The sequence below is a fragment of the Cystoisospora suis genome (genome assembly GCF_002600585.1).
Source record: "Cystoisospora suis strain Wien I chromosome Unknown contig_269, whole genome shotgun sequence".
NCBI lineage: Eukaryota > Apicomplexa > Conoidasida > Eucoccidiorida > Sarcocystidae > Cystoisospora > Cystoisospora suis.
The window spans coordinates 1-27,693 of NW_027153071.1; the positions used below are offsets into that span (position 1 = coordinate 1).

At 49.7% G+C, this 27,693-nt stretch overlaps 4 protein-coding genes across 4 annotated transcripts; 2 read left to right on the forward strand and 2 right to left on the reverse strand.

Moving 5' to 3' along the window:
- Positions 1-11: 11 nt before the first annotated feature.
- On the reverse strand, positions 12-2,249 carry CSUI_000678 (splicing factor 3b subunit; the record flags this gene model as incomplete). The annotated part of the gene is made up of 1 exon (XM_068060909.1): positions 12-2,249. A coding segment is annotated over exon 1 (345 nt), but the record flags the coding sequence as incomplete, so codon positions are not given.
- Positions 2,250-2,423: 174 nt separating this feature from the next.
- Positions 2,424-16,355, forward strand: CSUI_000679 (nrap protein). Its single transcript, XM_068060910.1, has 14 exons — positions 2,424-4,218; positions 4,440-4,579; positions 5,209-6,188; positions 6,721-7,827; positions 8,518-8,656; positions 9,432-9,906; positions 10,196-10,317; positions 10,442-10,595; positions 10,980-11,088; positions 11,661-12,175; positions 12,901-13,051; positions 13,378-13,494; positions 13,669-13,770; positions 14,563-16,355. Exons 2-7 carry the CDS (start codon positions 4,509-4,511, stop codon positions 10,310-10,312), a joined length of 2,889 nt encoding a protein of 962 aa, XP_067927109.1. The 5' UTR covers positions 2,424-4,218; positions 4,440-4,508; the 3' UTR covers positions 10,313-10,317; positions 10,442-10,595; positions 10,980-11,088; positions 11,661-12,175; positions 12,901-13,051; positions 13,378-13,494; positions 13,669-13,770; positions 14,563-16,355.
- On the reverse strand, positions 15,494-22,367 carry CSUI_000680 (uncharacterized protein). Its single transcript, XM_068060911.1, has 2 exons — positions 18,946-22,367; positions 15,494-18,742 (listed from the first exon to the last, which is right to left on the reverse strand). The coding sequence occupies exons 1-2, from the start codon at positions 19,257-19,259 to the stop codon at positions 15,898-15,900; spliced, it is 3,159 nt and encodes a 1,052-aa protein (XP_067927110.1). The 5' UTR covers positions 19,260-22,367; the 3' UTR covers positions 15,494-15,897.
- Positions 21,418-27,347, forward strand: CSUI_000681 (programmed cell death 5 protein). The gene is made up of 6 exons (XM_068060912.1): positions 21,418-22,536; positions 23,294-23,328; positions 24,018-24,085; positions 25,282-25,343; positions 25,891-25,992; positions 26,809-27,347. Exons 1-6 carry the CDS (start codon positions 22,465-22,467, stop codon positions 26,851-26,853), a joined length of 384 nt encoding a protein of 127 aa, XP_067927111.1. The 5' UTR covers positions 21,418-22,464; the 3' UTR covers positions 26,854-27,347.
- Positions 27,348-27,693: the final 346 nt, after the last annotated feature.

The window sequence follows — 27,693 nt, forward strand, 5'->3', positions numbered from 1 at the left end:
TGCCGTGTCTGCTCGGAATCTCTTACCTGTTTTCCCGTAGGTTTCACAATGGACCCTATCGAAGACATTCGTTTCAGCGTTGAACTGTACGATAACAAGACGTCCACTATCACTTCCGATGGCTAGATAATCTCGATTCGCTCCTGTCAAGCGAAAAGCCGCAATCGACCGAATGATGCCAAAGACCTCCGTACTGCAGATGACATTCAATTTCCCTTGCTCATCCGGGCGTAGAAGCTCGAGGATTCTTCCGCGTGTTACAACGACCTCTTGGGCTCGTGGAGCACTGAAGTTGCCTTGTAATGCATGCACAATCGCCGTAGGGCGTTGTAACGTTAGATGGTATAAGACTGGCATCTTTATAGAAGGAGAGGGAGAGAGAGGAGAAACTTCAATGAGGAATAGGAAGAAGAACGATGAAGGGGAGAATCAGAGAAAGAAGACAAGAGAGGTACAACAAACCGACTTGGCAGAGAGGAAAGCAAAGGAGGAAAGATATCTAGACAGAGGTGTTTGTGTATGGCTCCACCCCCCTTTCTCTCTAGTGGTGCGTAAAGCTTTCCTTCTTCTTCTCGTTCTCCCCCTCTCCCTGATGGGAGAGAGTCCTCTTCACAGCTGATAGATGAATAAATGCAGGAAAAAGTCTGAAAGAAGGAAAGAGGGAATGACACCAGCAACCAGTCTCTCAAGGAGAATCAAAGGGGAGAGAGAAGCTGAGAAAGAAGAAGAGAAAGAGTAAAGGAAGAAGAGAAACAAAGAAAGAGGAGACAGGAAATCTTCGACTGCACAATAAGAGACGAGATTCGGTAAGCGTGAAGAAGGTACCCGATAGCGCGAAACATCGCTCAGCTCGGGAAAACATACAGATTGTGTTGATAGGAACAACAGAGAGGAAGACGCCTCTGTTCCTTAGCGGGAAAGGAGGAAGTTGAGGGAGATGGAGATGAAAGAAGAAAAGAATACGAGGGGCGAGGAAAGAGAGAGATGCAAAGACGTCGTCCAAGAAAAGAAACACTGTGGAAGATAGCAGTAAAAAAAAAATCCAAGGCCGACATGAAGTGTCTGAGGAACGGAGAACGACAATGTCGACGGGCTGTTCCCTCCTTAGAAGCTATTAAAGAAACAAGAAGCTAAAATCTATACAATATACAAACGATATGGACGAGAAGGAGGATGAAAACAAATCGACCCTCGTAAAGAAAAGTGATGAAGAAGAAGAGAAAGAGGTAAGAGGGGTATCCTCCGAGTGCGATGAAGACAAGTGAACTTGAAGGAAAAGTTCTAGTGTGAAGGAGTACCAACAACGAGACACCGGGGGAAAACAAAAGCCGTGCCTTGAGCTTCGTATGTGGCTTATAAAGATCTCACGTAAGAGAGATAGCGCGACAAGTGGAAAGAAAAGAAATCTACGCACAGTAAGACAAACAAGGACCCTGTTCACTCGATAAGAAGACGGAGATCGGCGACGGATGTGCATGCAGAGGAGAAAAAAAAACAACAGGAATCAGGCAACCTGTTACTGACGAACAACTATGGCGCTCCGTCTCACCCCCTTCGGAGAGCACACCGACCTAAATTGAACGGCAAGTAAGAAACGGCCAGAAGAAGAAAAGGAACCTCGCGACAGATACTGGGAAACGGCGAAAGAGAGGACAAGCGGGCGCGCTGAAGAAAGTGCTTTCTCTGTTACTCTGCGTAATGGTGAAGATCACAACGGGAGATGCAGAAAGATGTAAAAACGAAAAAACTTGACATCTGACGAGGGAAAGGAAAGAGGAAAGTCGCTTATTGGCGCTGGCTCTTGACTCGAATTTTTCTGTTGAAAGGTCCCCACTCCAAGATCAGTGCAAGTGAAAAAAAGGAGAAAGGAGAAGAAGACGGACACACATGGACAGGCAGGACGAAAGCCTAAAAGAACAGAGGCAAGTTGGACAGAGAAGGGAATTCGTTTAGAGACCCAAAGGGCTCTCCTTTCAGACCCGGCAACTGCGCGTAGTTACTCCAAAGCGGGATTACGAGGGACGAACGCACGCTGCCGGGAGTGACCACGACGACGACTTCCCGACTCGAGGATTGCATGTGAGGGCGGGCACGGGAGACGATGAGTTTAAGGCCAGAGTATTCAAGAAGAACGACTAGGTTAAAGACCTTAAAAAGCCCGGAAGAAATAGGAGAATGTATGTTTGGAGAGGCATATACGGGGGGAATGAGCACTGAGCTTTGAGTTCCATTGTATACGAGTACAGAAGTTGATCTGCAATTTCCGTTCCCTCCTTGCTTCTACCTAATGGGGGCTAACCAAGAAGCCTACGATGTCCCGCTTTTCTCCGGTGTATGTACACCGCACACATGCAATTGCGAAACAGGGACATGTGACGCGTTGGGGCTGTCGTCCTTTCTTACCCTTTTGTTTTATCGCATGAGGTTGGAATGCTTTTCTTCTCTGTTTCCAACTCCTTCATTACGTTTTGGAAGTTCAGCGCTTCCAGGAGGGCTGGGCGGGCTTTCCAGGCTGTCGTTCCAAATCTTTCCGTTTCCGCTTCCTCCACGCAGACGCGGCGGACGTGCTGCGGGGCACTGGCGCATGCACCGAAACAAAGCAGTAGCCTCCCGTGCTTCGAACATCGTCGATTCTTGTATTGCTCAGAAAGGATCGACTACTACTAAAGACTGACCGGCTTCATACAATTGCGAACTTACGCGTAGCTGCGCATGATATATCAGAGTACTAGGGTCCTCTGTACGTACACTGTCGACAGGATACACCAGAGCGCGTGTTCTACAGAGGAATACGCCAGTCATACAGATCATCTCGTCCTTCTCGCTTCGCGTGTGGTGGACTGACCATACAGGTTTTTATCTCTTAGGCCTTTGTCCGTCTCGCCAGATCCGAATGTGTTCTTTCATACTATTTCTCTGTGCCGTCCTCTTCCTTCTTTGTAAGTTCATATTCACGGGTGATTGATCTTCGCCCTCATTAATACAGGAATCGTAGCGGTTTCTTTCCGAGTGTATATCCATCACAATTGACATGCGGGCATGTCGGGGCAGTGAAAGACAACAGTCGTGGGCGTTCTGTCTCTTTTTTCTCCGGACTGTGTTTCTTTTGCTGCGTTTCTCACCTCTTCTACACCATAGGAGTTTGATCTCTTTCTTTTCTCTTCAATGACGATATCTACGTCTCTTTTGGAGTTCTCTTTGGTTTTGACGAGTCCTACGGTTTTGCTCCGCGTCTCTCCCTCCCCTGGACATCTGTATTCTCAACCGCCTATAAACATTCGTGAGTGACCTTCGATCGAAGACGATGGCGCTTTCTTCATCCAGAAAGAAGCAAGGAAAGGGAGGAAGAAAACGGTCGCGTTTTGGTGATGAAGAGGAGGACGAACGTCCTTCCTCATTATCTTCCTCTCCTCTCCCTGCTCCTCGTGAAGAAAGTTTAAGAAGCGAAACATCATCTCTTCACAATGATATGCACATAGAAAAGAAAAAGAAGATCCTTTTAGAGGAGAAAGAAGCAGAACAAGCATCACAAGCCCTTTTGGAAAAGTGGAATCGACAGTCCTCCATTGGATCTTATCGTCCGGGAGTGTCGCTATTTCTACGCCGTTTAAGTCGTCTAGCCGACAGTGTACGTACACCCGGACTGCCATGTGTACAGACAGGATCACATCATAGTCATCATGGTGGTATGTCATCTTCATCAGTTGACAATGCTTCTTCTTCTTCTGTCAAACCACCGGCTTCAACAGCTGCAACCACAGATGAAATTAAAGCTATCACTTCCTTCACTCTGTGGCTACGTCAAGCTTTAATCGAAGCTCCAGATGAAGATGTCCCCTCATCGAAGGCTATCTCTTGGATTCCTAAGTCAAGGTGTCGGAAGGAGAGTCACTTGGGAGCGAATGAAAAACAAGAAGAAGAAGAAGGAGAGAACTCTTGTCAGCAGGTCAAGAAAGGAAAGAACAGCCAATCGATGAAGAAGAAAAAGAAGATAGTGAAGGGAACACTTGATCAACCTCGAGAAGAAAAAGAGAAAGATCATGATGCAGAAGGAGAGGAAGGGGGGCTTGTATCAGGGTTTCGCTTTCAAGCACCAAGAAACATTCAAGTTGTCGGGAGTCTCCCTCTCGGACTTCTCTCGAATTTTGATAAGAATGTTGACATAGCCGTAGAAATGCCAGCGCATATGTTTCAGTTTAAAGATCATCTAAACTACAGGTGAGAAAAAGGCTTCATCCTTCTATTATATTTGTGAAAGAAAGAGAGAGAACAAAAGAGAAAACACATTCTCATCTTTCTTCTCCTACTACTAGCATGACGGACTTCTTCTTCTCTCTTTTCATCTCTTTCTCTTACCTGTGCATTCACGGTCTTGTCCCTGCGTGCTCCATTTCTACAGACCGAGAGCAAGACACCCAGACCCACTCTCATGCTATCCCCCGTAGACCTACTAAAGCCTCTTTCTCCCCTCTTCTTCTCTCTTTCTCTCTTACATACACTGGTGCTTCATGTTCTCTTCTGTTGTTTTTCCCCTTCTTTTCTTTTCTTTCAGCATTCTTATCATTTCCGTTTTCATTCTGTAAGGATGTGCTACACACATACTTCCAAGCATCTCTCTGCCCTTTCGCTGTCTTCATATAGTCGGGCTTACGAACCGGATGGATCAGCGCAAATATGTACTAAACTTTTTTCTATCTTTTTCCTCCTTTGTACACACAATTTCGAAGTCTTTTTGCTTCTTTTCCTTTTTCCTCTTCACCTTTCTTTTCTCGACTTTCTTTTGGAACCTCGCGTTAGACCCCGTGAGCGCGTCTGTTTCTTTTTGTTCTTCTTTCTTTTCTCCCCATTCTTCTATGCCATCATATTACACTGAGTGAGGACGTGGCCTTCGTCTCTCTGTGTAAGAATGTCTTAGGAAAGTCTGGAAACGAATACCTGTCCACATAGAGATTTCTGTCTTGCGTCTGAGGACAACAGAGAGAGGAATGTGAGAGAGCGGGTTTATGAGACCACCCACCCCAGCGACGCAGACGTCTCATCATGTAGGAGTTCTCTTATACTTTTTGTCTCTTCATTCAGATCAAGAGAGGAAGAAGATAGTGTGAGGATTCTCGGAACAACTTCTTCGTTCGTCATCTTCGTCCTGTCTCATTCTTATGGCATCATACCTTCTTGTTTCTTTTCTTCTTGTCTTTCTTTGTGTTTCAGGTATCTCACGAAACGCTTTGAATATCTCAGACGTCTTTTTTCTCATCTTCAGGCAACTTTCTCTTCTGGGAATTCTCCATCTTCGCCCTCTGACAAAGACAGAAAGACTTCTTGTTCTTCTTCTATTGCTGCCGATCAAGGAGGGAAGAAGAAGAAGAGTAAGAAAGGCTCTTCTGTTGAATGGAATAACTCTCACTCGAACTCTCTGACGAATGAAGCTCAAAACATCTTTCGTTCTCTTGTACCTCAGTGGTCTCCTCAAGTATCTCTACAGTACTGGCAAAGTGATGCTGTGAAACCCATCATCGTCATTACCTTTACTACTTCTTCTTCTCTTCGTCTTGTTAACGGCAGCTCTGTTTTGAAGTCTTCATCCACATCAGAGACAATCTGTGGGGAAACCGATCTAAGTCAGTGGATAGTACGTATCTTTCCGGTTCCTCCTTCCTCTCCCGAGAGCCATAGCCTCGATAGTCAAGGACATTCGTCGCTTCCTCTCTTCAGAGAGTCTCTCCTAGGACCTGAGAGAAACTGTGTACGGAGACCATCTTTTCTTTCGTGGAAAGAAGAGGAAGACGAAGAAGAAGATGTAACACAGTCCGGCTCGATAAAGAAAAGACGAAACGAAGAAGAAGAACAAAGTTTGAGACATGTTTTGAAGGGAGATCTTTCGAAGGGACCCAGGAAGGGGGGGGGAGACGAACACCACGAGGTTACCTTACTCCGGCCTACTCCGTATTACAATGGACTTCTATTAGAGGATATATTTATGAAGAAACATTCATCGCTATTACAGAAATGCTGTGCTATGTTTGGAGAGACCTTCCGTATTACCGTTCATCTTCTCAAGATCTGGGCTTTACGGAGGTCTCCAGGTCTCCTGACTTTATCTCAAAACGAGAAAGCAATGAGGCTGTCGATGGCTTCATCTCCGACCAAGGAGGCCGCTCGTAGTCGGATGAGTTCTATCCCTGCTACAGGTAACTGATTCCAGGGAAAGAGACCGAGGAGGGATGGAAAAGGTGACCACGGCTCTCATCTGCAATCTATTATAGTAGTGGTCATACTTGAGCCTAGGGATCAGTAGATAGATAGATAGATAGTGTTCTAGGAGGTTTGGTACTTCCGGGTTACGATGATGGGTGGACTGCGTCTGTCGGACTTCATACATTTCAGCGACACGCAAACTTCATTGCGAGTAGACTTGGGCAAGCTACATTCAGGTATCTGCTCTTTCTTTCTCAGTCTCGCATCATCGCACTCCTACGTTACGCAGCCACTCTTGTTCGATTGAAGATGTGAAAGCAAGTCTTCCGAGGATACAGGGGAGACATAAGTCTGTTTCCGTCAAGGGAATATTACTGCATGCAGCCGTGCATCGTAGAAGGGAGACAGATGTGATCAGCTTGTTAGTCTATACGATTGCATAATTGTATAGATTCGCATACGCGATGCATTGTGAGAGTGTATGATTGGTCCCGGAGTTGTATACATCGTTTCTTGTGCTTGTAGGTGTCAACGGCTTTACGTTGGCGATGATGTGCGGCCATGCGTGTCTCTCCGGAGGGCTGGATGAGTCTTCTTCGATCAATCCCCGCCAATTGTTGAGCCTCACTTTCTCGTTTTTGTCGAGAGCTGACTTTCTGAACTATTTCTATATCTTCGGTGATCCCCAGCCTCATTCTCGTGATACTCTTCTTCTACGTAATAAGCCAAATATGACGGGGCGGGCAGCAGGTACAGATTCCTTGGAAGAAGGCTGGGCCGTGGGACAACAGCCAGGGCTATCTTCTGTATCAAAGAAAGCTTCAAAGGCAGGGGGACAGGTCCAACCGGCTAACAAGAATCATGCCAATCAAGATGAAGCAAATCAGAGAAAGTCCCTTCTTGCTGCAGGCTTGATTAGTGAAGCTTTCCTCTTTGATTCGCCGAGTTGTTCTTGTAACTTACTATTTCGCTCTCAATTACATATTCCAGAACTGCAGGCTATGGCACGTGAGAGCTTACATGCTTTAGAGAAGCTTGAGGATCCCTTTGATTTTCTCTTTGGTGGCTTACCTAAGCTTCTGAATGCTGAGGGGGCTTACCGTTGTAGTGGTAAGAAAGGACAGATGCCTGTGCCAGCTTCTCTTCTTCTCGCGAATGACGTTCAAGTGTATATCCCCCAGATTTCGTCAACGCTTTTGAAACGGGCAATGAGACCTTTCATGACAGAAGGATTTCCAGCAATTGCAGATTACGTCCCTTCTGTAGAAGGAGGTCAAGGCAGTCACAGTGATGAAAGGGCAAGTGAACGAGGAGTCGCACGGGCAACTCAAGGAGAGAATAGAAACGAAGTCCAACAAAACGACTTCTCCACTTTAGATGAAGGGGTCAAGTGGGAAGCGTCACCAGCACGTCTTTTTGCAGAAGCCTTAGTACGCTTCTGTGTACGTGCTCTTGGAGATCGTCTTGACCTTGTTCAGGTCCGATTTGTCCATCCGACGTATAGCGGCTTGACAGCAGAGTTACATCCCTTACTCTCTGCGAACGTAAAAGAACTCTCGAAAGAGGAAAGTTTTCTTGAGAAAGAAGACTCTGCACTAGCAAATCTCCCACTTGCTTTCCCTAGTTATGAAGGTGAGTCGGGTTTCTCTGCTGTGGGCTGCTGCAGACCTGGATGTGTCATGCAGCATAGACAGCCTGGCTAGCTGTTTCGCGGGAAGGTTTACTCCCCTGAAGGTAGCTAGCTGTCATGGCTCGAGTGTTGTCTGATTGCCTGTGTCTTCAACGTGTTAGACGGGTGTCAGGGTTTAGACGAGATTTAACGTTTTGAAAACAAACAAAATATTTTTCAAAAGAGAGGAAGGATGTTAGACGACCCTACGAAGATCTTGGAGCAGTGTTTTCTCAAGCAAAAGATCATTCCAAGTCTGAATCTGCCGTGGGCNNGGGGGGGCGGAAGCGAGTTTTTTCTTCATGCAGAGTCGGCGCTGTAGATTGCTTGTTCTTCATTGTTTTGTGTCCATTACTACTATGTATAGTCCGCCGATCCACTTTAGTCGGGTGAAGTAGTGGTATAGGATTCTAAGTATCAGTAGCGTCTATTTTCAGTACACGTCAATTCATGATGTTGTGTTGCCAGTGTTACGCTGTTACGTTATAGTTTTCTCGCGTGTACGTACGCGTATCTAGGTTACATATATACACCCTGTTTCTTATACTGTCCTTACAGACACCTATTCACAAGATTTCGCTGGCTCTATAGTGATGTACAGAAACCGATAATAATGTCTGCCGTTGTCTTTCAAACCTTTTCCTTTTCTCCAGCTTTAAGTGCAGCCTGTGACATTCCTGTTGGCGTCCTTCTATCCCTACGCCTCAGAGGAGAGGCTATTAGCCGAGCTCTTGATCGAGGACCTCCTGCTACGGGTGTCAGTAGCTCTGATGAGGCAATACAAAGTTTCAAGTGAGTAGTTTGTGCGGCAAGAGAACACGCCTCCTCAAGATGAAATTCACAGGACGGGGCATGCCATCTCTATTGTCGGTACGATCCAACATGTGACAGCAAGGGGACAATCGTGCAGTGGAGAACCAAATCTAGATTCTTCTCAAGTATTCTCTACTTTGCGCATAGGATGTGGACAATGAGATTGGACGTCGAGGACTTTTGAAGTAATATAATGTAGATACATATACAAGGCGTGTTTGTATCCCGTCAAAAATTGAAGCACGCTTCGATGTATCTCCGAGTTTCACGACGATATACTATAGTTGGCTTATGCCCTTAGCTGCATACGCTCTACATTTGTGCATAGCGACATCGAATGAACAGTATGAGAAGCTCAAACTGTAGATAGTATTAACTCAGTGCCGCGCCCAGGCCCGCGCAGAAAAGTCTACGCGTGCACGTGTAGAAATATGCTGTTCTCCGATATCATGCTCCAAGGGAGGGAAGTTGGACGGCAGCCCTCTGTTTGTGCTGACCTGATGTGTAAATATATACGGTTGCGGAATACATGAGCACATGTATTCCATTCAACAGTGCTGGGTGGAAAGCTGGCATGATTAGAGATGTCGCGTCCACTCGTGAGACCACGGAGACAAGGAGCACTCTCCTCATGCATCCCACATTTCTGAATTCGTACTCTCTTTCCCACAAATCTTTGTTGCTCATGATGAGTCTCCCGGCTTTTCACACAAGTGTACATACAGCTCCTGTTTCTTCCGTTCTTTACTTCCAGGTCCTTCTGGGGAACTGACATTGTAGAGCTGAGGAGATTTCAGGATGGACAGATTCTCCATACAGTGTTATGGCAGAAAGATGAATGCTGCGGCAGGGAGTCGAATGGGAGAATAGCTGATATACCCTCTAATAGTCGAAAGTGTCTACCTCTTCTTCCTCCTATTTCTTGTGTATGCGGCAAAGTGCATGCACCGCCTCACACCCAGATTCTTTCTCACTTGTTCCATCGCCACTGGTCGCGTGTCCTAGCCCTCCGAGGGCAGGAGTGGGTCAGCACTGTCAAAGAAGCAGAAGGAGAGCAGAGTCTTCATGAAGTCGCACCAACCCACACGGGTGGTGAGGGCAGAAAGCCGGGTGACCCCTTGACGACTGATGTGAAGCGAGCAGACTGCTGGATGCAAGGCACAATCCTTGGAGGGACTGCATCTTCTGCGGGGGCTGCTCAGAAGCAAATGCGGAAGCAGCTGATGCAGGTACTGCGCGAGACCGTTTGCATTTCAGTGTCCATGTATTAACCATCTCCTGTACATACACGCTAGCGGATGTTTCAAATGATCGGACACGAGGAGAGGACAGTGTGAGTATCACTTCGTCGCTGAGCGAAAAGAGGGTGCGTGACAACATGGTTTTGTCAGGGTTTGATCTATACTTTTTCTATAAGGTAGCTTTGGTGCTTCTAGACGCCAAGGTATCTGGATATATAATATGCTGCATTTCAGCTACATACTGCAAGAGTAACAGTGTGTGGTTTGCTTTATACAGTTTGTTCAGATGATGAAGTCTCTTGCGTTAAAGGTCTTAAGGGGAGCTGCGTACCAGGGCTTCCACATTGTGAGGTCGGAGCGTCGCACACCCTTAGAGTTGAAGACCCTGCAGTGAGAATTGTGAGTGGTATTACCTAGCGATCCCACATACCACAGAAGCTTCTTACTTCGCCTTATCTCGTGTACAATGTTCAGCACACCGGCGGTATGCGGAGTGACTCTTCATGCCTTTTTTCTTTTGTAGGCTTACGCTGAGCTTCGGAATACCATTCATTCGCTCAGCGGTCTCCCCGTGACAGTAAAGCAAGTGCGCTATGCTGACCCAGCGTCTCTGTATGTAGACGTCTTTGCGACTCCTCGGAATACGTCGAGATCAGCTGTTGAAGATGCAAGACAAGGTCAGTGCGCTTCGCTGGTCTCCGCTTGCGCCCCGTTCACATCTTGAGACACGTTTTGTTGAAGACCCGGCACTGCTTGCTCCTCTGTTGTCTCTGTCATGGGTATCTGTCAAGAATAGCGTCGCGACCGGTAGCGGTACTATCTCTGCTGAATAGGTGTCACTTCACTTTGAGGTAGCAAGTAGGAATACGTCCTTAATTGTAGTTTTCCTTCTTAGCTGGCCCACGTCGTGTACACGGATGTGCAAGTGATATGGTCTTCAGTGTGTATCTCTCCCCTATCACTCCTCCGAGGGTAAAGCCCTTCATGCAAGCGACTGCAATGTCCTTAGGCGTCGGAAGACTTCCTGTCTTCGGGTTGTTTTCTTGTCCGTCGTATCTCAGAGCGAAGGCGAACGTACCCGGTGGTAATCGAGTTTGAAGACTCGCCTGCGTGGCCTGAAGATCTGACTGCCATGAAGAAACTCAAAACGGCCTTCCTTGTCGAGATGCAGTAAGTGCCCGGAGCTAGTGCCTTGCTTTTACCCGTCTAGCGGAATGCTCCTGTTGATGCTGATCTAGACGGTATCATGCCGTGGTTTTCGTCAGGGGTGTCTTCCGACACCGCTTGAAGAAAGCCCACTTCGTCGAAAGCAATTTTCCCTGCTCTTCTTCCTTTGTCTTCCAGTCATCGAGGGGAAACCACGTGTTCGATCGTTCTCGTGTAGGGCCTCTCTCAAAGGGCAGCGATCCAGGCCTCTGACGTCGCTATTTGAATCAGAGCATAACTCTGTCAAAGCACTAGTGGACTGCCTGTGTCATAGAAGGAACGTAGCCGTATCTTGGGTTGGCTCCAAGCGTCCATCAACTACTTTCTTTGTCATTCTCACGTCTCCCAATAGTCGATTTATTTCGTGTTTCAGAAGACAAGCTTTCCCGGAGACACTGTGAGAGATGCTGATGGTGCACAGAGTGGGGAAATGACGTAGTGCTTGCAATAGTGTGAGGTCCGTCTTGTATGTCGAGATTCTCCAGCGTAGCAGGTATGGCAGAGTGTTGTGTGTTCTGGCGCCTCTGCTGTTTCAGGAAAGAGCTGTTCGACGATTACAGCATTGCAGGCTCGGTGACTGAGGATCATCTTGACGTTGAGATTGGAGACATTTGCTTCCGAATTCGAATCCTACAACCCTTGGAAGTGGCGAAGGCCGCTACTTTATATGGTGACCCCAACTGTGATGCGTTGTCTCTACACTTGAAGAAACTTCCTGACTGTCTCGTGAAGACTTGGAATTCCCTCGAAGCTTCAGTGACTGCCGCCGAGAATGGCGGGGTTCAAACACCAGCTTGGCAGTCTTCAAAAGAACTAGATTCTTATCCATCTCACACTCAAGATCCAGCCTCGCTAACTCAGGAAGCCTTTTCATGCCCTGCTGCAGAAGATGTTCTTAGCACGTCATCTTTCTTTTTGCCAAAGGACGGGCAGATTGCCTCGAAAGTTTCTGAAGAGACCAAGAAGCTTCGAGACTTAAGAGACTTGTGGTGGGCGCCCCAGATAACTGCAAGCCTCCAGACATGCGCAATGCGATTCCCCGCCTTTACGGGTAAGAGAAGGATAGACCTGCATCTGCGTGTGTCTGTGTGTGTGTCTGTGTGCTGTAAACACGGGCGTTTGAGTTGATGAGCTTGTCTAGTCTGGGTGATTCTGTTGAGTCACGTGTGCCTTGACTCCTATCATACTTCTAAAAGCGTTCAGCGGCTTGCCTCTGCGGCACCAAGTGACCCTCACAGGGTACGTACGACAGGGTTATGTATGTGTCACCTTCACACTGGGGCTTTGACGTTTTGCTCAGTTTTGTGCGTTGGAGCTCTCTCTCCTTTCGTGGAGAGCACCTACCAGAAAGATGAACTACAGTGCAACACACGTGCGCCACTTCTTTTGATGAGTGCCGGCATCCTGTTCCAATGTTCCTTTCTTGGTATGGCATCCTGGACGCGTCCCGACCCGCGGAGCGTTTTTCGGCAAGGTCTTGTATGAGCTCGGACGGCTTTTTTCTCATTGTGTGTCTTTCTAGTACAAGCACGTGTTCGTAACCAGCTGCGCGTGCATATCTCCCCAGAGAGGAAAGGCAACTCCTCGCGTTGTTACCGTGGTGTGGTGCGCGGACATTCGTGGTCTTTTCTTTCTCATGTTTACTGAGGATAGATATCGGCAGTCGGTTGTGTGAGTCTTTTACGTTGAGTGTGTGCCCGCAGTATACATGAGTTTATGCCAGACACGCAGAGGCGCACTGCTCTTTCGCGGTCTTCTATCCTCGTTGCGATACAGGCTCTCTGGCAATCATATGCCGATGGCTTGGAGAAATGCAGTTACCCGGGTTGTTGCGTCTCGCCGAACACGTCACAACAGCGCTTTTCGTGGACCATCTCCGGCAGGGCTTTGGCATGCCGCCACAGTCACCTCACGTGGCCTTTTTAAGGTGAGTGGCACTTCGGGAGGTAGCTGGGACTTTCGAACGGATGCCAGCTTCTCGCCTGGGGGTCCTTCTTTCCGCGAAGAGGACACCAGTGGTTGGCGGCCTGCACGATAGAGATAAGCAGCGATATGATTGAGCACAAGCGGAAGTATACACTATATCAATGACAAGCCCGCCGTTCGGTAGGGGAAAAGGTTTCATCGTTTCTCATGCCCTTGCGTAAGGGTCCTGAGTGCACGCCTGTTCGCTTCATGAGGGGCTCCTTATTGTTGCCCTGTCAGAGTTGCTCTAATCAGCACCCCCGTCGTGTCGTTTATTCTTTTCTACAGGTTCCTCCAGGTCGTGGCAAACTTTCCCTGGGCGGTGAAACCCTTCTGTGTGAGTCTGGATCCAGACCAACCCCTGACACCAGAACGGGAGCGTCAGCTGGAGGCCTCGTATGACCGGTGAGTTCTTTTCCATCATAGCTCGAAGTGGCAGCCGAGTGTGCCTGTCCAACTGTGAGTACCAGAGAAGCGTCGTGTTGCATGCTCCGTACGGCGAGTCGTGTGCAAGAAAGAATAAACATAGAGCTGTCTCACCTGTTTTTCAAGTACGAGGACCGCCTGTCTTGTGTACAGGTTCAACTTTTATCCGTCCGTCCGCACCATCTTCGACCCACACGGAGTCATCCTGCCGGTGCCCGACTCCCCGACAGTAAACCGCTTCATTCGGACTGCAAGGTGAGAATCAGTGTGCACCGGTGCACACACCACGCGTGTGCACGCATCTGTGGCGGACGGCAGCTATGGATGTATGACACTGGTAAAGCTAACTGCAGGGGTGCAGCAGCACCTGATGTAGCGTAACGTGCGACGCAGACTTGACGATAACGACAAAGCAGTCTCTCCTCTCTCTGTTTCGTTGTTTTTAGTTCAATCCTGCGAAGAGTGGTGAGGAAAGAAGACTGTATACGGCGGCGAAGAGCCTCTTGTACTGGCATTGTTTCGTGGCTCTTGACACGCGAAGTAGGAACTGAGGATGCGGGGGGCGCTAGTATCTTTTGACCAGGAAAACATGAAGAGCACGTCTATTTTCCTCACCAGATTTTTTGATCCAGAGGTACTTGTTTTCTTGAGTACAGTTTGCTTCAGAGTCTTCTCTCTAGAGTTCTGTCTTCTGCAAGAAACGTTCACGGAGCCCGTGCGGATGTACGCATGCAGTCTGGCAGTGTGGTCTATGCAGTCGGCTGCATTTCGGAAGTCGGTGTTTTCTTCAGATGCACTACAGTTGGGGGGCCGGTGATTGTCAGTTGTTTAGAGAAACGGGTTCTCTCGGCACCTGTTGCAAGCACGTAGTTCTTTCGCCACACAAAAAGCGACAGAAGTGCATGTTCTTCTTGCGAAGAGCTCCAACGGAACGACAGAGTAATGCAGTTGCTGGTCCGAAAGAGCCTTTGTGCCCGCCTGGCTCCGTTTCAATTGCGCCCGGACGTACGAGTCGTCCTGCTGTTGGTTTTTTGTGTTGCCGCGCAGATCGGCTCTCTGTCGCGTCGCGACAGTCTCCTTCGCGCCCTCTTCGACTCTTTCGGAGTGGAGCGATATTTTTACATTCGACTGGAGATGCTTTGATGTCGTCGTTTTGCTGCGCGATCCGCTGGGCAGAGGCGGTTCCGAGGGAAAACGTTCTGCTCTTAGAAGGCAATACGTGAATATGGATTGGTGTGACGATCCGGCGCTCGATTTGCTAGCCGCCTCCGACGAAAGGCACGCAGTTTCGATGCGGCGATACTTGTTCGTCCGATTCCTGCAAAAACTAAGGGACACGTACCCAGGCGCCCTAGTGATCGGATTCAACTGCGTTGACGCTTCCTTGGGGGGATGTGGCATTCCGTCCGCGGTGGGCTTGAAACTAAAGCTTCCTCTTTTGTCGCAGCAGTGCTCGAGTGGTACATGCCACCTTGAAAGCAGCAGTGCATCTCGTTTTTTGGTGAACCCTGTTCTTCTGTTCGCATCAGTTCTGTCCATGGGCAGCGGCCTCGTGGAGTCGATTCACCTCGTTGCCTAGCCCCTGCCGCGTTATTTGGTCGCAGCATCAGCTGTCCACTTTTGCAAACTTCACCCGTGTCACGCTTCCCGTTTTTTCAGTGGCACAGGAGACAGTTTCGGCGCCCGGCAGTCTAAGAAGCACGAGAATCTTCGAGCTTTCTTGGGCGAGGCCGCGCCTAGGCAGACGAGGTCTTCAAGGATTTGGCAGGTCTTTGTCCTCAATCTTCTCTTATGGCTATTACTAAAACAACTCGTGTTACTGTTTTCTATGTTTGGTATGCCGACCACGGCAACTTCACAGACATAGGCGTATGATCCTCCAGACAGTTTAGACCTCTAGTCAGTTCTGGAAGCTGGGTTTCGATCACGATACCGTAGAGACAGCTGTCTTTCAATTTTTCCAGCATTCTTGTTCCTGCGCCGGACTTCCTGGTACGATAGCTGGAGTAGGCGACGCCCCCACAAGCGGGTGACAATTGTCGGAAAGCGGTTCCGCGAACACTGCAATGAGGAGGCACACAAACACCTCTTCATTCATTGAGTGCTTGGGTAGAGGATAGCTCTGCCAAAAGAATCGAACTCGATTTTTGGATAGTCAATATTCACTAGGAACTGCTATGGCAGTCAACTCGCTCAAACTCCGGGCTTGAAACTAAGCTATTCCGCCGGAGGTCTCAAATGTAAAAAAATTTGTACGTGCGTCATGGACGATGGCGATGTGCCAATGCCCAGCCAGACACACCGCATGGATGCGTGCACTCATAGATCAACGGAGGCGGCATCAGCTGCGTTCTAACAGGAGGAAAACACCGGAGAGAGCGATCACACCTCCAAGCGTTGACGAAGCTGGTCAAGAGCGTGAATGATTGCGTCAAAGGCGGCCTCTGGAGACTTGTAGCGCAGCGCGAAAAAAGGATGTGGGTCAAGGAACTGGAGGAGCACGCGGTTCAGGGAAGACATCTCTTTTTCGCATCGTCTTCCCAGCAAGTCCGCCGAAGGCAGGAAGTCCTGTGGACAAAGAGGTGGAAGTTTCTCGACCTTCTCCCATACACTCATCCGGGCCACCTCGTCAGGAAGAAGCCGTCTCGTTTCAGGAGCTGGTGCATGGTCATTTACGTCAAGGTTCCTAGGCTGTGTTGCCGTCTGTTTATATAAGAGAGTATCATTTTCCGGGACCACGGGTGCGGCACGGATTCTCTGTGGTCCGGCAGAATGCCGGATAGGACTTCGTTGACGCTCCCCTGGTGACGGGGTATCGATGCGATATGCAGCTGGAAAAGGTACGTCTTGTGCTATGCCCGGAAGGAGACACGCCTTACTTCGTTCGCTGTCCCGACTGACGACCTTCTGGTCACCTGCTCGACCGTGGCTTTGCTCGTTCTGAGGACGGTGGCAGTCCGTCCCGTCGGCGATGCCAAGGCGGGTCCTCGGACTGAATGTTGCTAGCAAGCATTTTGGCACACGGGAATGCCCTTTGCTGTCCTTCTTTTGAGCTTGTCCAAATATTTCTTTGTGCGTGGGCACGACAGAGCTCTTCATCTTTGTCAAGGCAGAAAAGCAAAGGCAACTAATGATCTGATCCTGCTCCACGAACATTTTGCAGATGTCCGTGGGCAGCTGCAGCATCCGCAGCTCCCGTGAAAACCTCTGTAGCACAACGACGTGAAGACTCCTGAAATCCAGCAGCTCGCACAAAATGAAAGCCAGGAGCTGGAGGTTCACGTGCTGCCCCACTAGCCGGACTCCAAACTTCCTATACTCTTTTTGGGGAATCGTTCGGGGTAGTCTCGTCAGCGGATACACAAAACACGGCAGATACGGCTGCTTCACGTCCCCCGGGTCTGGTCCAACACTCGCATCTGGCGAACTTCCATTTCCGCCACTTTCCTCCCCAGGAGGCAGCCCGCTTGTGAAGGGGTGACTCTCTACTTCCGGCACTGTGTCATACTGGTCACACCAGCAGAAATGCAGGAAGTTTGTCGTGTCTTGAACTCGCTGACACAGGGCGGCATGAGCGTCCTGTTCCTTCAGCCCGCTTCTTGAGAATTGCCCTTCTCCTTTGTTCTTCGCCAGTACCGCGAGGATGTAGGCCGCCGTGATTGACGATACATGGGGACAGGAGTACACAACACGTCGCCCGCACGTCCAGTCTAACAGGAGACCGTCGTGGCTGGAAGCCGAGAAAGGAACGCGAAGAGAACAATCTAAATCAATCGCTACCACTCTGAACTGAACAGAGGGATCGCACAGTACCATCCGGGTGATGTCGGTTGCTGACAGTTGTTTCTGTCCTGAGTTGTGAGCACCCTGGGTGACGCTCACTAGAATATTCTTGGGGTTGAAATCAAATGAAAACATTCCTGCTTTGCATGCAATCAATTTGTGCGCAGCAGCTACGTGGAGACATATCTCAACTAGCCTTTTAGCCACCACACCGTGCCATTTGTCGGCTCTCAGGAGCTTGCTCAAGTTGGAAGTCCTGTGGAAGCTCCATATGAGAGCTGTTAGCTGGCAGGCGTTCGGAATGTATTCCATCACATAACCGCAGATGGGAGACACTTGCAGTTGTCCAGCGGGTGAACCATCAGGAGACGTGGCGCCATCAGCCTCAGGTGGCTCCCGTCGGATCCAGTCGCCCTCCAAAAAAGCCACTGGCTTGCAGTAATAACGCCACGAAGTGCCCGTTCTTATTCCCGAACTATTCATGCTCTCGTAAACAGCATGTGCTTTGCTTTTAGCGCCATCCTTCTTGGAGTTTCGTTTCGCGGAGGGGTTCTGGTGCATCTCGGCCAGATGCATGTTCTCGAGCCGGACAAGGCTTCGCCACCCGTGTCGAAGGTATGTACATGCAGCCGAGTCGCTTTGTACAGCTAGCTTCAGTGCGTATTGCTGGCCTTTCAGTTCTACAAGGTACACATGACCCATGGCCCCGCTTCCTACCAGACTTTTCAAAGGTAGCACGCGGGCGCCTGCCCAGGTCTCCAAGTCAGTGAATTCTGAGGTTTCCCCGTCAGGACCTGGACTCCGCGGCGGCTGAAAGACGACAAAAGACCTCACCCTGATGTGGGGTCCTGAGCGAGGATCAATGGGAGGTGCGGGTGACACTTCTTGAGTCCCGACGACAGCCGTCTCTCGTCGCTGGCTCACCCCGGACGCGAATGGTGCAACGTGGAAATTACCAGTTACCTGGTGAGGGGGAACCGGTTGTGGACGGTTTGTTCCCGCGCTCCCCAGGTCCGGCGTGTTCGGTGCCACTGTGTACTGACGGCCGTTGAGTGGAAACCGAGCTCCGCTGAGTTCGAAGGAGCTTCCCAGGTTCGCTCGAGTGTCGTCACACGGCTTAATAGGGTGTGAGGCGGAGGCGGGGCTGTTTATCCTCAGGCATCTGAGGGTCGGGCTGCACTGCTGGTTTGGAAAGCGTAGCGACTCCCGACCTGGAGGAGAAAAGTCACTGACCGAATACTCTGCTGGGTCGGCTGGCGACGGGGTGGCTGCAGTCTCGACTGAGCCGAATTCCCACAGAATGGGCGTCCGGGCAGAGCAGTCTGCACGGTCCGGCACCCAACCTGGTGAAGGGGCTTCAGCCGGAAAAGCTACCTGGGTTCCTACGTTTTTCTGATCAGCCACTGGAACTGCCGCGTGTGGAGAAGCCCGCACCGCACCAGTCCTGCAAATACGAGACAGCAGCGTCAAGCTACAACAGGGTACTTCTTGGGGCTAAACCGGGAGAGTGTTGTGAAGTGTCTTGTGGGAAAGAATGGGGGAGACGGACCCGGCCACCTGGGGGAGGGGCACACAAGAACATTCTACGTGACGGACAGTCTGCCATATCCCGACTACGAACGGAAAACGTTTGTCGTGTCGGCTTACCAACGGAGCTTCCTTGTGTCGGTGAAAAACGGGCTGTTCACAGAAGGGACCCTGGAAACCTGTCTGGCTCCGTCTCCTCTGGAAGGGAGAAGAGCAGCAAACGAGCTGCCGCTGCCCTGCAGTCTGCACTGACCCATCCCCGGCTGCTGGAACTGTAGGCAAAACCTCCCCGAATCTCTTTCATGAACTAGGGGGCCGGTTTTCTCTTCGTACAAATCACCGTATGCGAACTCAGGCAGATATCTGTGATCGACTTGCTTCCCCCTCGCCGCGCCGTTGGCGTGGTCCAAGTCTCTGGAGCTTGTTGGCATCATTCGACTGTGAACCGAGTTTTGTCAATGAGTGCATCTAAAAAGAGACGCGCGGACCGAAAGCGATGCGTACACGTGCGACCCCGAGGTGAGTCCTGGATTGGCGCGCGGGCCGGGGGAAAGCTTACATCAGCTACTATGTTGTGGACATCGCCTCGTTACACGAATCAATGACACTGCACATGTGACAATTTGACAAGACACAAGGAAAAAATCCGAAGCGACATCAAATGAGTGACAACCCGATGTGCGGGTGGCCTGACGCCGAACAAGTTGTCACCGCTTTCCAAGCTGCTTCGTGCCCGGCCTCCCTTGGGGGGAAGACAGCTTTGGGGGGTAAAAGCCCAAGAAAAAACTTACAATGCCAAACATGCTATAACCTGTCCGCTGCACTCAACATAGTACAGGATTGCAGTCCTCACATTTCATGAAATCTCCGGAAAGTCGTCAAAGACACTTGGGCCGCCACCCTGACACTGACATAGCATTCCAGACGGACTGGAAGGGAAAAACAGCACACTAGATCTGAACACATGGTGCATGCAGAGACTGGCGGAGTTACTGGCTGCTTCATCCCCAGGTGTGTCCGGCTGGCGGGTTACATGGCAGGTGGTCATGATGCCCAGTTGACTAAGTCAGTTACAGAGACCAAGATCGCTCGCCGGAGACTCCCGTCTCGTTCGCCAGCGGCGGTCGGACACGAGCTCAGCTACCACGAGACAGATATCGAATGGATCCAAAGCACAGATGACGTCACACCACTCCCACATGTGGAGATAAAGTGTTGCCGGGGTAGAGCGCTGTTCTGGCCTTGTCACCAGTTTCGCAGCCCGGCTGCTTCCAAGACCGAGATGATGCAAGTGGCAGTCTGACTGCGGGCTAGGGAGGTGTCCACCGCATTGAGTGGGGGTGGTTCAGCTGCACTGCGCAAGCGGATAGGCAAGTCGTTACAGGCCCCGGACCAGAAGCACTATGTAAGTGCCTGGAGAGTAGGCGCTGCGTCCGACCGGAAGCGCCACAGCCGGTCCGCCGGGCCTGAATGCCCTCTGCAGCTGCCCCTTAAGCGTTGTCACACCGGACTGGAACCTGCGCGAAGGACGTAGTACATCACGCTTTTCGAGCCTGCGAACATCTCTATGCACGTCCGATCAACCGCGTGGCACCAACGGGTTCCCCTCTTAATTTTCAAAACAGGAGAAGAAACTCCCGCTAGCGTTTAGGCTGTGTCACCTGCAAAGAGAGCGTGGAGTGGCCTGGGCACATCATGCGATGACAGTATGATGAGAAGCAGATGATCGTGCATATTTCTTTGCCGTAGCGATAATGGCTGCAATACGTGCTGGTCAGCCAAGTGTCGGGAACAAAGCTAGGGCTGACGTAAATCCGTACGAGGGTGACGGCCGAGCTGGCGCCTGGACCGTGGTGAAGCCAGCCGCGACGCTTGCAGAGTCACCGTTGACACGTGACCGTTGTGTCGTCGCTGGCATTAGAGATACGTCTGTGCCTCATCTCGCGGACTAGAGGAACTCTCCATTTCGGTGGCTAGTCGAGTTTCCGTGGCCAGCACCACCGAAGTAGTACTCAAGGTATGGCTGGCGAAGCAGATGCGGCAACATGAGCAGCTTTTTCGCCTCTCATCGCAGTCTCGAGAAAGTCCTGTACTGTCGCACGGACTCCATCGGAGTTGCACAGAGCAGCCGTTCTTTTTGAGGAATCTTCGCGCGTATTGCCGTCATCCGCTTGGCCCTGCAGATGGGGACGCAAGTCGCCTGGCACCAGCTGCAGGAATGACGGAATCGGGGAAAAGACACCCTTAGGCGCCTGGGGTTGATCAGCGACTCCTGCCTCGGTTGTGGTCTTCGCGGGGCACACTTGCGTTGGCGGGCCTCCGTGACAAGAAGAGGTCCCTAGAAACCCGACAGGCTTCTATCTCGTAGAAAAGGCTCTGCTATAGTGAAATGATAAGGAGGCTGTGGTGCGCGGAATGTGTAAGCGGTCCGAGGACAAAACTGTTGGCAGCCGTCCCGGGCTCAGTCGGACGCAGCCACGCTCGGAATGCCGTGCTCAAACTACACCGGCCTGATTGCACAAATTCGTCTGTCCTGAGATGCCGGCTATTCTCGGCATCGCAAGCCGACTCTAACCCACGCATGGAGCTTCGCGTGACCGGGACATTCGCCTCTTCTGTGGATCACGCCGTCTTGGCGTCCTTTGCCCTGCACTAGTCGTCGTACTGGGCCGAACGGCTCGCATGCGCGGCAGTCGCGTGATGCTTCGATGAGTCGATGTACCCAGTCTGTTGAGCTTTAGTGTTACCTCTTCTGGTGGCCTGATCTGCGATGTGAGCCTGGTGAGCAGTGGCCGCGCTCTTTTGATAGAGACTGCTCCGCCCGATGGGTTGTTCGCATTTCCCTGTTTCTGTTCCTCGGCAAAGTCTGGAGGCTCTTCTGCATGCAGAGCAGCTTTGTTGTACGGAGACATGTCAGATGTTGATCTGCCGCGTCAGCATTGCAAATCTGTACTCGCGCCGAGAACTTCGCGCGTCTCGCTCTGAAAACCTTGAACTTCTCTCTTAGTTTGGGTCTTCTGAGTACGTTCCCGCGAAGAGTGCCATGTGTGTCTTCTTCTCCAGCAACGCAAGTCGTCGTTTCCGCCTGTCCAAATCCCGTGACGCCACTCCGTCAGAGAAAGTTCAACACTCTCTTGTGATCATTGTCCTAAGCACGAGGATGGGTAGCCGAGATAGTGCTGTGTGGTTGCCAGTCCCGACAAAGACCCCCAGGCAAAACAGCTGTTCCTGCCTGTCACTGTCTCGAGCCACTGCATGCTTTCTTTTCTTCTGAACTTCTTTGCTTCTGCTCCTTTTCTGTCTTCCGGTCACCTGGGCAAAAGACTTTCATTAGTGCTAATGGGTTGCAGTTGCTCTCGCAGTTGTCCTCCACGGTAGAAAGTGTATGGCACATATAATCCCGCTCTTCGGAGGCCACACGACCTTGGGCTCCGGTTTTTTTCTTTCTCCCGGGACTTGTTGGCGGCATCTCGCCGGCTGGCGTCTGAGGAGAACATTGCATCCAAGTCGGCTAAGCATACCTACTGGCCAAACTGGAAAAGACTTGCCGCCGTAAAGTCTCTTCTTGTGTAGTCGCAGCTACTTTTCACGCGGGTAGAGACGAGTCGGGTCGCCTTCTCGTATCAGCAGTTCACCGTCATGAGGTCAGGTGATTCAGCTGGCGCGCGTCCTTCCGAGGGCCTGGGAGGCGATCTGCAGGCAGGTGGAGATGTAAGTTCTGTCCGAGATTCTAGTGTCGTGCATGCTCCAGCGGAAAATATAGAGTACATACACTTCTTTGATATCTCTACGGGATGTCTACCGCCAACAGATGCATAGATTGTTTCCAGGTTCAAGCGCTTACATCGATATACACTCCACGTTCATAGGTACGGAGAGGCGTAAGTGAACCGTAGACAATCAAACGTTTTCTTCATGTTAGCTGTAGACCCTCCAAAGGGTTCAGTTTGTTCTATCATGCTCCTTGTAAGTATTATCGGGTGTGTACCCTGTATGCGTACATGTATGTATGCCTTCATCTAGAACTCCTCGGAGGTCGCCTCTTCTACACAAAGGACTGACTGGAGTACCTTCTTTTCTATTGATGAATGCGACTCGCCAACAAGATTTCGACCTGCAAAGATTCAGAAGTTAGTTGACCCTCATGCGTTCACACGCACTCGCTTTCCCTGCACTCTCTCTTTGTCTCACTTCCTTCTCCTGTACGAGTTTCCTCTTTTCTTGTACATGAAAAAGAGCCAACAAACTTTGCTTCGCAAACTAAGGACACCTCGCACACCGACGTTTCCGTTGGCCCCGGAACAGGCTCAGTTAGAGAAACCCCCGAGAGCAAAGGCCTGAGGTGATTACGGCAATATCTTCACTGCGATTTCGTGAGTGTGCACTACCGGGTAGGGATCTCAACATACATCTTCGGGTGTGTGCTATACAAGGTTTCTTGACCTTCTTCGTTGTCTCCTTTTCACAGGAAATGACTCAAGCAGAAGCCCAGGCCGCGCGACAGTAAGGATTGCGAGATGCAGCACGAAGGGATGGGGGAGTAGTTTTGCTTTGGAGTCGTCACTCCAGTAAGCAGGGTAGAGGAAGTAAGAGAGTTAACAAGAAAGTAGAGAAGGTCGATACGAAGTGCCTCTTCTATCTATCCCGTCGGGGGTGTCTTCGGCTCCTCCACTCCCTTCTCTTTCAAGGTGGACAAGGGAGACTGTATAAAAAGACACCCAACTGTTTCCTACTGTACTATTCCAGTCTATGACCCTCCTTCCGAGCATAAGGGCGTTTTCTTTGGGACCCGTGCATGGAAGTTGCCTGCCACCTACTATCTCTCTGCTACGATTCTCGTCATCTTATCTTGCTCCAACCGTAGGGGGTCTCTTGTCGTCTGTTCGTGTATAGATATGCATCGACTGCTGCCTGTGGTTAAAACGCCTTTCCCCCACGTCGTGTACAATAGCACTATCTTTCACTGTACTAAGCATGTATAAGCATCTTCGACTCATCATATCTACGTTGGAACGTCTCTTGCTTTTCTTCTTAAAAGCCCTGGAAATCTATGGATTTTCAGGCCTCTTTGTGCGAAAGACTAGCTAAGGCAGACTACAAGCTTCGCTCTGGTGCATCCTCGGGCAGAGAGAACAAGCGACTCCTTACTGCTGGTATTTCGGCTCTAACTTTCTTGTTGAGTGGATGTACAGGCAGATGGAGCAGGAGCAGCGGCGGATTATGTTACGTGCTGTCCTTACACCAGAAGCTCAGGAACGACGTAAGTCGTCGTAGGAGGGAGAAAAGAAAAAGAAGACAGGAGCACCCCTCTTCAAGGTCCTTTGCTTTTTGCGTGAACTCACCTTATAGCTCTGCTGAGTAGGAGAAAAGCACTTCGGACAGAGAAAGGAGTAGTCCTCTATTTTATCTTTCTTTCTTACTCTCCGTCTTCTTGTACTTTCTTCTGTTCACCTGCATCCCACAGGCCGAGGACAGGCACTCTCCGTAGATAAGATTACCTGGCAATTCCATCTCTTTAAAGAGCGGATCCTTATCTGTTCTACCAGAAAGATTCCTTAACACTCAAAGGGTCACTAGGAAAAGCCCCACGGCTCAGGACAGTTGAATTGAGTATCACTGGGGTGTAAGACCCCGACCGAGTTCATATGTGTCTGTACTGTCCTGCATCATAGGCGAAGCATAGCAAGTTTCTTTATCCCCTGTATGTAGGAAGGATGGATGGATGGAAGGCCTCTTGTGTATACATAGGGAAATTCTGACGATGACTCGGTTCATACGAGGTTATCGTCGTCTCATCTACTTGAATGTACATATCATCTTGTGAAGGTCTTCCTTCGAAAAGATGTCATACCCTCTTGTGAACTTTTGTGTCCCCTGTCTGTATGTATTCTTAAGGGCGGGTGTACCATCAATGAGGTGAACTGTTTCTTCTACCTCCGTCTCCCTATCGTTCACTACTGTCGCAGACTACAGTCACTTACCTAGCTCTTACTCCTGTATGAAGGAAGGGGCTAGGAAGACTAAGAAGGGCAGCAGTCGTAGGAGAAGTCGTCTTTCTTATCCCCCTACCTTGGAGTATATACAAGTACAGGCACACACATGTCAACTAGATGAAGATCACAAGCGACAACGCAAACTTGTAGACTCGAGATTTGTCATGCGATTCTCAGTCAGTTAAATGTTAAGGAATCTCGTTCTTCAACCCCACGCCCCTCACTCTTATGTAGTAGAAGAATCCCTGGGGATGGGTCCTTTAGAGCGATTTACTTTCCGACGAGACTTCGGCTTGGTTGATCTACCTGGGGATGACACACAGTAGGCAGACACACCATGAGTGGTACTTCAGAATGACAGATGAATTCCTTGACGTTTCCGTTGAGTTTGCCACAAGGGTTTCTCTCTCTCCTAGCGACTTCTGATGTGCTCGCTGTTTTCTCCTGTGTGTGGTCATCTTAGTACATCGGATTCAGCTGGTTAAGCCAGCGAGAGCTCGAGAGCTTGAGGGACTGATTCTGCGGGTAAGACTCGAGAACAACGAACTGTCGGTGGTACCTCTGAGAATCGTGGTTACTAGTTTGTTGCCTCTGTGGAGTTGAGCTTCTTGGAGTAGATTACAATTACTATTATCCTATGGCGCTATTCTGCCGTTCTTCTCTTCGTGATCTCCCGTCCATATAGTATCCTTGTTGCGCCTCACCTAGTCACAGATTTCCCATCTATGAATGATCTCCACAGAACGAGTCAGCTCATATACGACAAAACAATAAAAGTCGGAGAGCACGTATCACGTGAGCTGGAGAATTAGACACACCGTTGCGAAACACAGAGATTAGCGGCGTAGCTGTTATATATGTATAGATATAGATATATAGATAGGTAGATAGGGAAGATAGATATAGATAGATAGCTTGATGTACTCTCCGACTTCGAACGTTTTGTTGGGTCGGTAGGCTGACTAGCGGGAGAAGACTACATGCATATAGATGTAGGCCATGCAGTGGCTGTGCACGCATACCTTTCTTGGGTGATCTTCCGGACGAGTGAGTGTGTGTGGTGACACCACAGACAGCCGGAAGGTTCGGTGGGAGAATCGATGAGCCGACGTTGATTGAACTTCTTCAGTCACATGAATCGTCAACAGCTAGCTCCCATCAGCCAAAGGTCACGGTAAGATGATCAAACCTCATTCAGAATTTGTTTCAAACGACGGCTCACTTCCAATACTCCTCTCTTCATCCTGGGGTCCTCAAGAAGACGATAACTCGGGCCACTTGGCTAGATCTATTAAAAAGGCTCTCGTCTATTTGTCACACGAATGGGTGTGTCTTCTATTGTTCTTTGAGGGAGTCAACCTATGGTAGTGTTCCCACCCTACTCTGCAGGCTATCATTCTCTAATCGATCGAAATCGCTGTATACGTTGATGTTCTCGGAAGCATCTAAGGCGTAGCTTCCACAGAAGATGACGTGAGTGATAATGGCCTGTCTCTCTTTCCTCTACACCTCTCTCTCTAGTAGTAGTATGCAACAGTCCTCTTGCCTTTGCGAAAGTGGATGGAGTTCAACGGAAGCGTTCTTCTATGTGTGGCGGTGATGCCCTTAGCAGCTAAAAGACGTAGAGGGGGTGCGCCTTCTACAGATAAGAAGTCCCTCAACGCGGACGTCCTCCCATCCGTAGAATGAGACTTTCTGTGCCGTAAGAAAGTATACTTAAGTTCTTGCAACTCGCGTTATACAAGGAATGAAAAGGAGAATGATGACGCGTTGCTTCTTTTAATGGAGTTTTTTTTCTGACTGAGGTCGTGATGGGAGGTCGGAAAAAATACAAAGCAGCGTATGGAGATTAGACGCTCTTCTGTATGATGTATGTCGCCGTACTTCCCTTAGAACGTTTGTATGAAATCTCAAACCATCTTCAACACCTTTTCCACAAATCTCCGTGTTTCCTGGAGGTGTGATGTGTCTGTCTCGTTCTCCACTTCAGAGGATGCGGCGATTTAGCGACGATGATGATGATGATGACTGCTGAAGGTCGTACCACAGTCTCTTTCCTTCCTCGATTTCACGATTGCCTCTCTCTCGCTTCTCTTTACAAGGTTCTCGAATAAGAAGACCAAGAAGTAGAGAAGAGAGATAATAGATGAATGAGAGACGTCCTCAGATCATAGACATGGGGGTCGGTGTCAACTGGCTCTTTCCAACTAGAGCCATAAACTTACGTCTACATGACAAAGCTTCGAAAATAATGAGAAAGCGTTAGAAAAGAAGAATCATGAGTGTTGCTTTCAAGATGAAGCATGAGAAAGAGAAAACTCCTCAAGACTTTTGTCCATCAAAGAGAGGGAAAGGATGATGAGGATGATGGCGATGATGACCTCGCTCACTCACTCTTGCTTTGTTTATTCTTTCCCTCGACTCTTTTGGTGTCTCGCTAACTGCATGCACGCATTTGAAACCGACCTCGTGTCTATGATCGAAGGACGGTGCTACGTTTCTCATCCATCAACCACCTCTTCGCTACTTCTTGGTGGTCTTCTCTGGTATAGCAATTCACTCCAGCATCATTCTATATCGTCAAGAAAAATTGCATCTTCTGTTTACGGCGCGGTTCTTGAAGACAACGTTTGCCGACGGGACATGACTTTCTCCCTTGCAACCGCGCGGAACAAAGCACTGGAGACGGAGAAGTCAAAAGGAGAGGAAAAACCTCTTGCATGAACTGTCATGGCAAACTTGATGGAAAGGAGCCACTAAACATACCGCTACAAACAAGACACAGACTGAGAAATCACAAGACATAACCTCGTAAGCTAGCTATCTATCTGCTTGTCTCAACTCTATCTGCGTCGCTGAGGGACTCCCATTTTTG

What these genes read in the sequence shown, in the direction of transcription:
- CSUI_000681 (XM_068060912.1), top strand. Translation starts at nt 22,465, where the DNA reads ATGAGGTCAGGTGATTCAGCTGGCGCGCGTCCTTCCGAGGGCCTGGGA. An exon ending in ACCAGAAGCTCAGGAACGAC is followed by an intron (nt 24,086 to 25,281) that starts GTAAGTCGTCGT and finishes TGGTCATCTTAG; the next exon opens with TACATCGGATTCAGCTGGTT. An exon ending in CCCATCAGCCAAAGGTCACG is followed by an intron (nt 25,993 to 26,808) that starts GTAAGATGATCA and finishes TCTCCACTTCAG; the next exon opens with AGGATGCGGCGATTTAGCGA.
- CSUI_000680 (XM_068060911.1), bottom strand. Translation starts at nt 19,259, where the DNA reads ATGATGCCAACAAGCTCCAGAGACTTGGACCACGCCAACGGCGCGGCG. An exon ending in GACACAAGGAAGCTCCGTTG is followed by an intron (nt 18,743 to 18,945) that starts GTAAGCCGACAC and finishes TCGTATTTGCAG; the next exon opens with GACTGGTGCGGTGCGGGCTT.
- CSUI_000679 (XM_068060910.1), top strand. Translation starts at nt 4,509, where the DNA reads ATGTTCTCTTCTGTTGTTTTTCCCCTTCTTTTCTTTTCTTTCAGCATT. An exon ending in GAGTTCTATCCCTGCTACAG is followed by an intron (nt 6,189 to 6,720) that starts GTAACTGATTCC and finishes TTGTGCTTGTAG; the next exon opens with GTGTCAACGGCTTTACGTTG. An exon ending in TGCTTTCCCTAGTTATGAAG is followed by an intron (nt 7,828 to 8,517) that starts GTGAGTCGGGTT and finishes CCTTTTCTCCAG; the next exon opens with CTTTAAGTGCAGCCTGTGAC.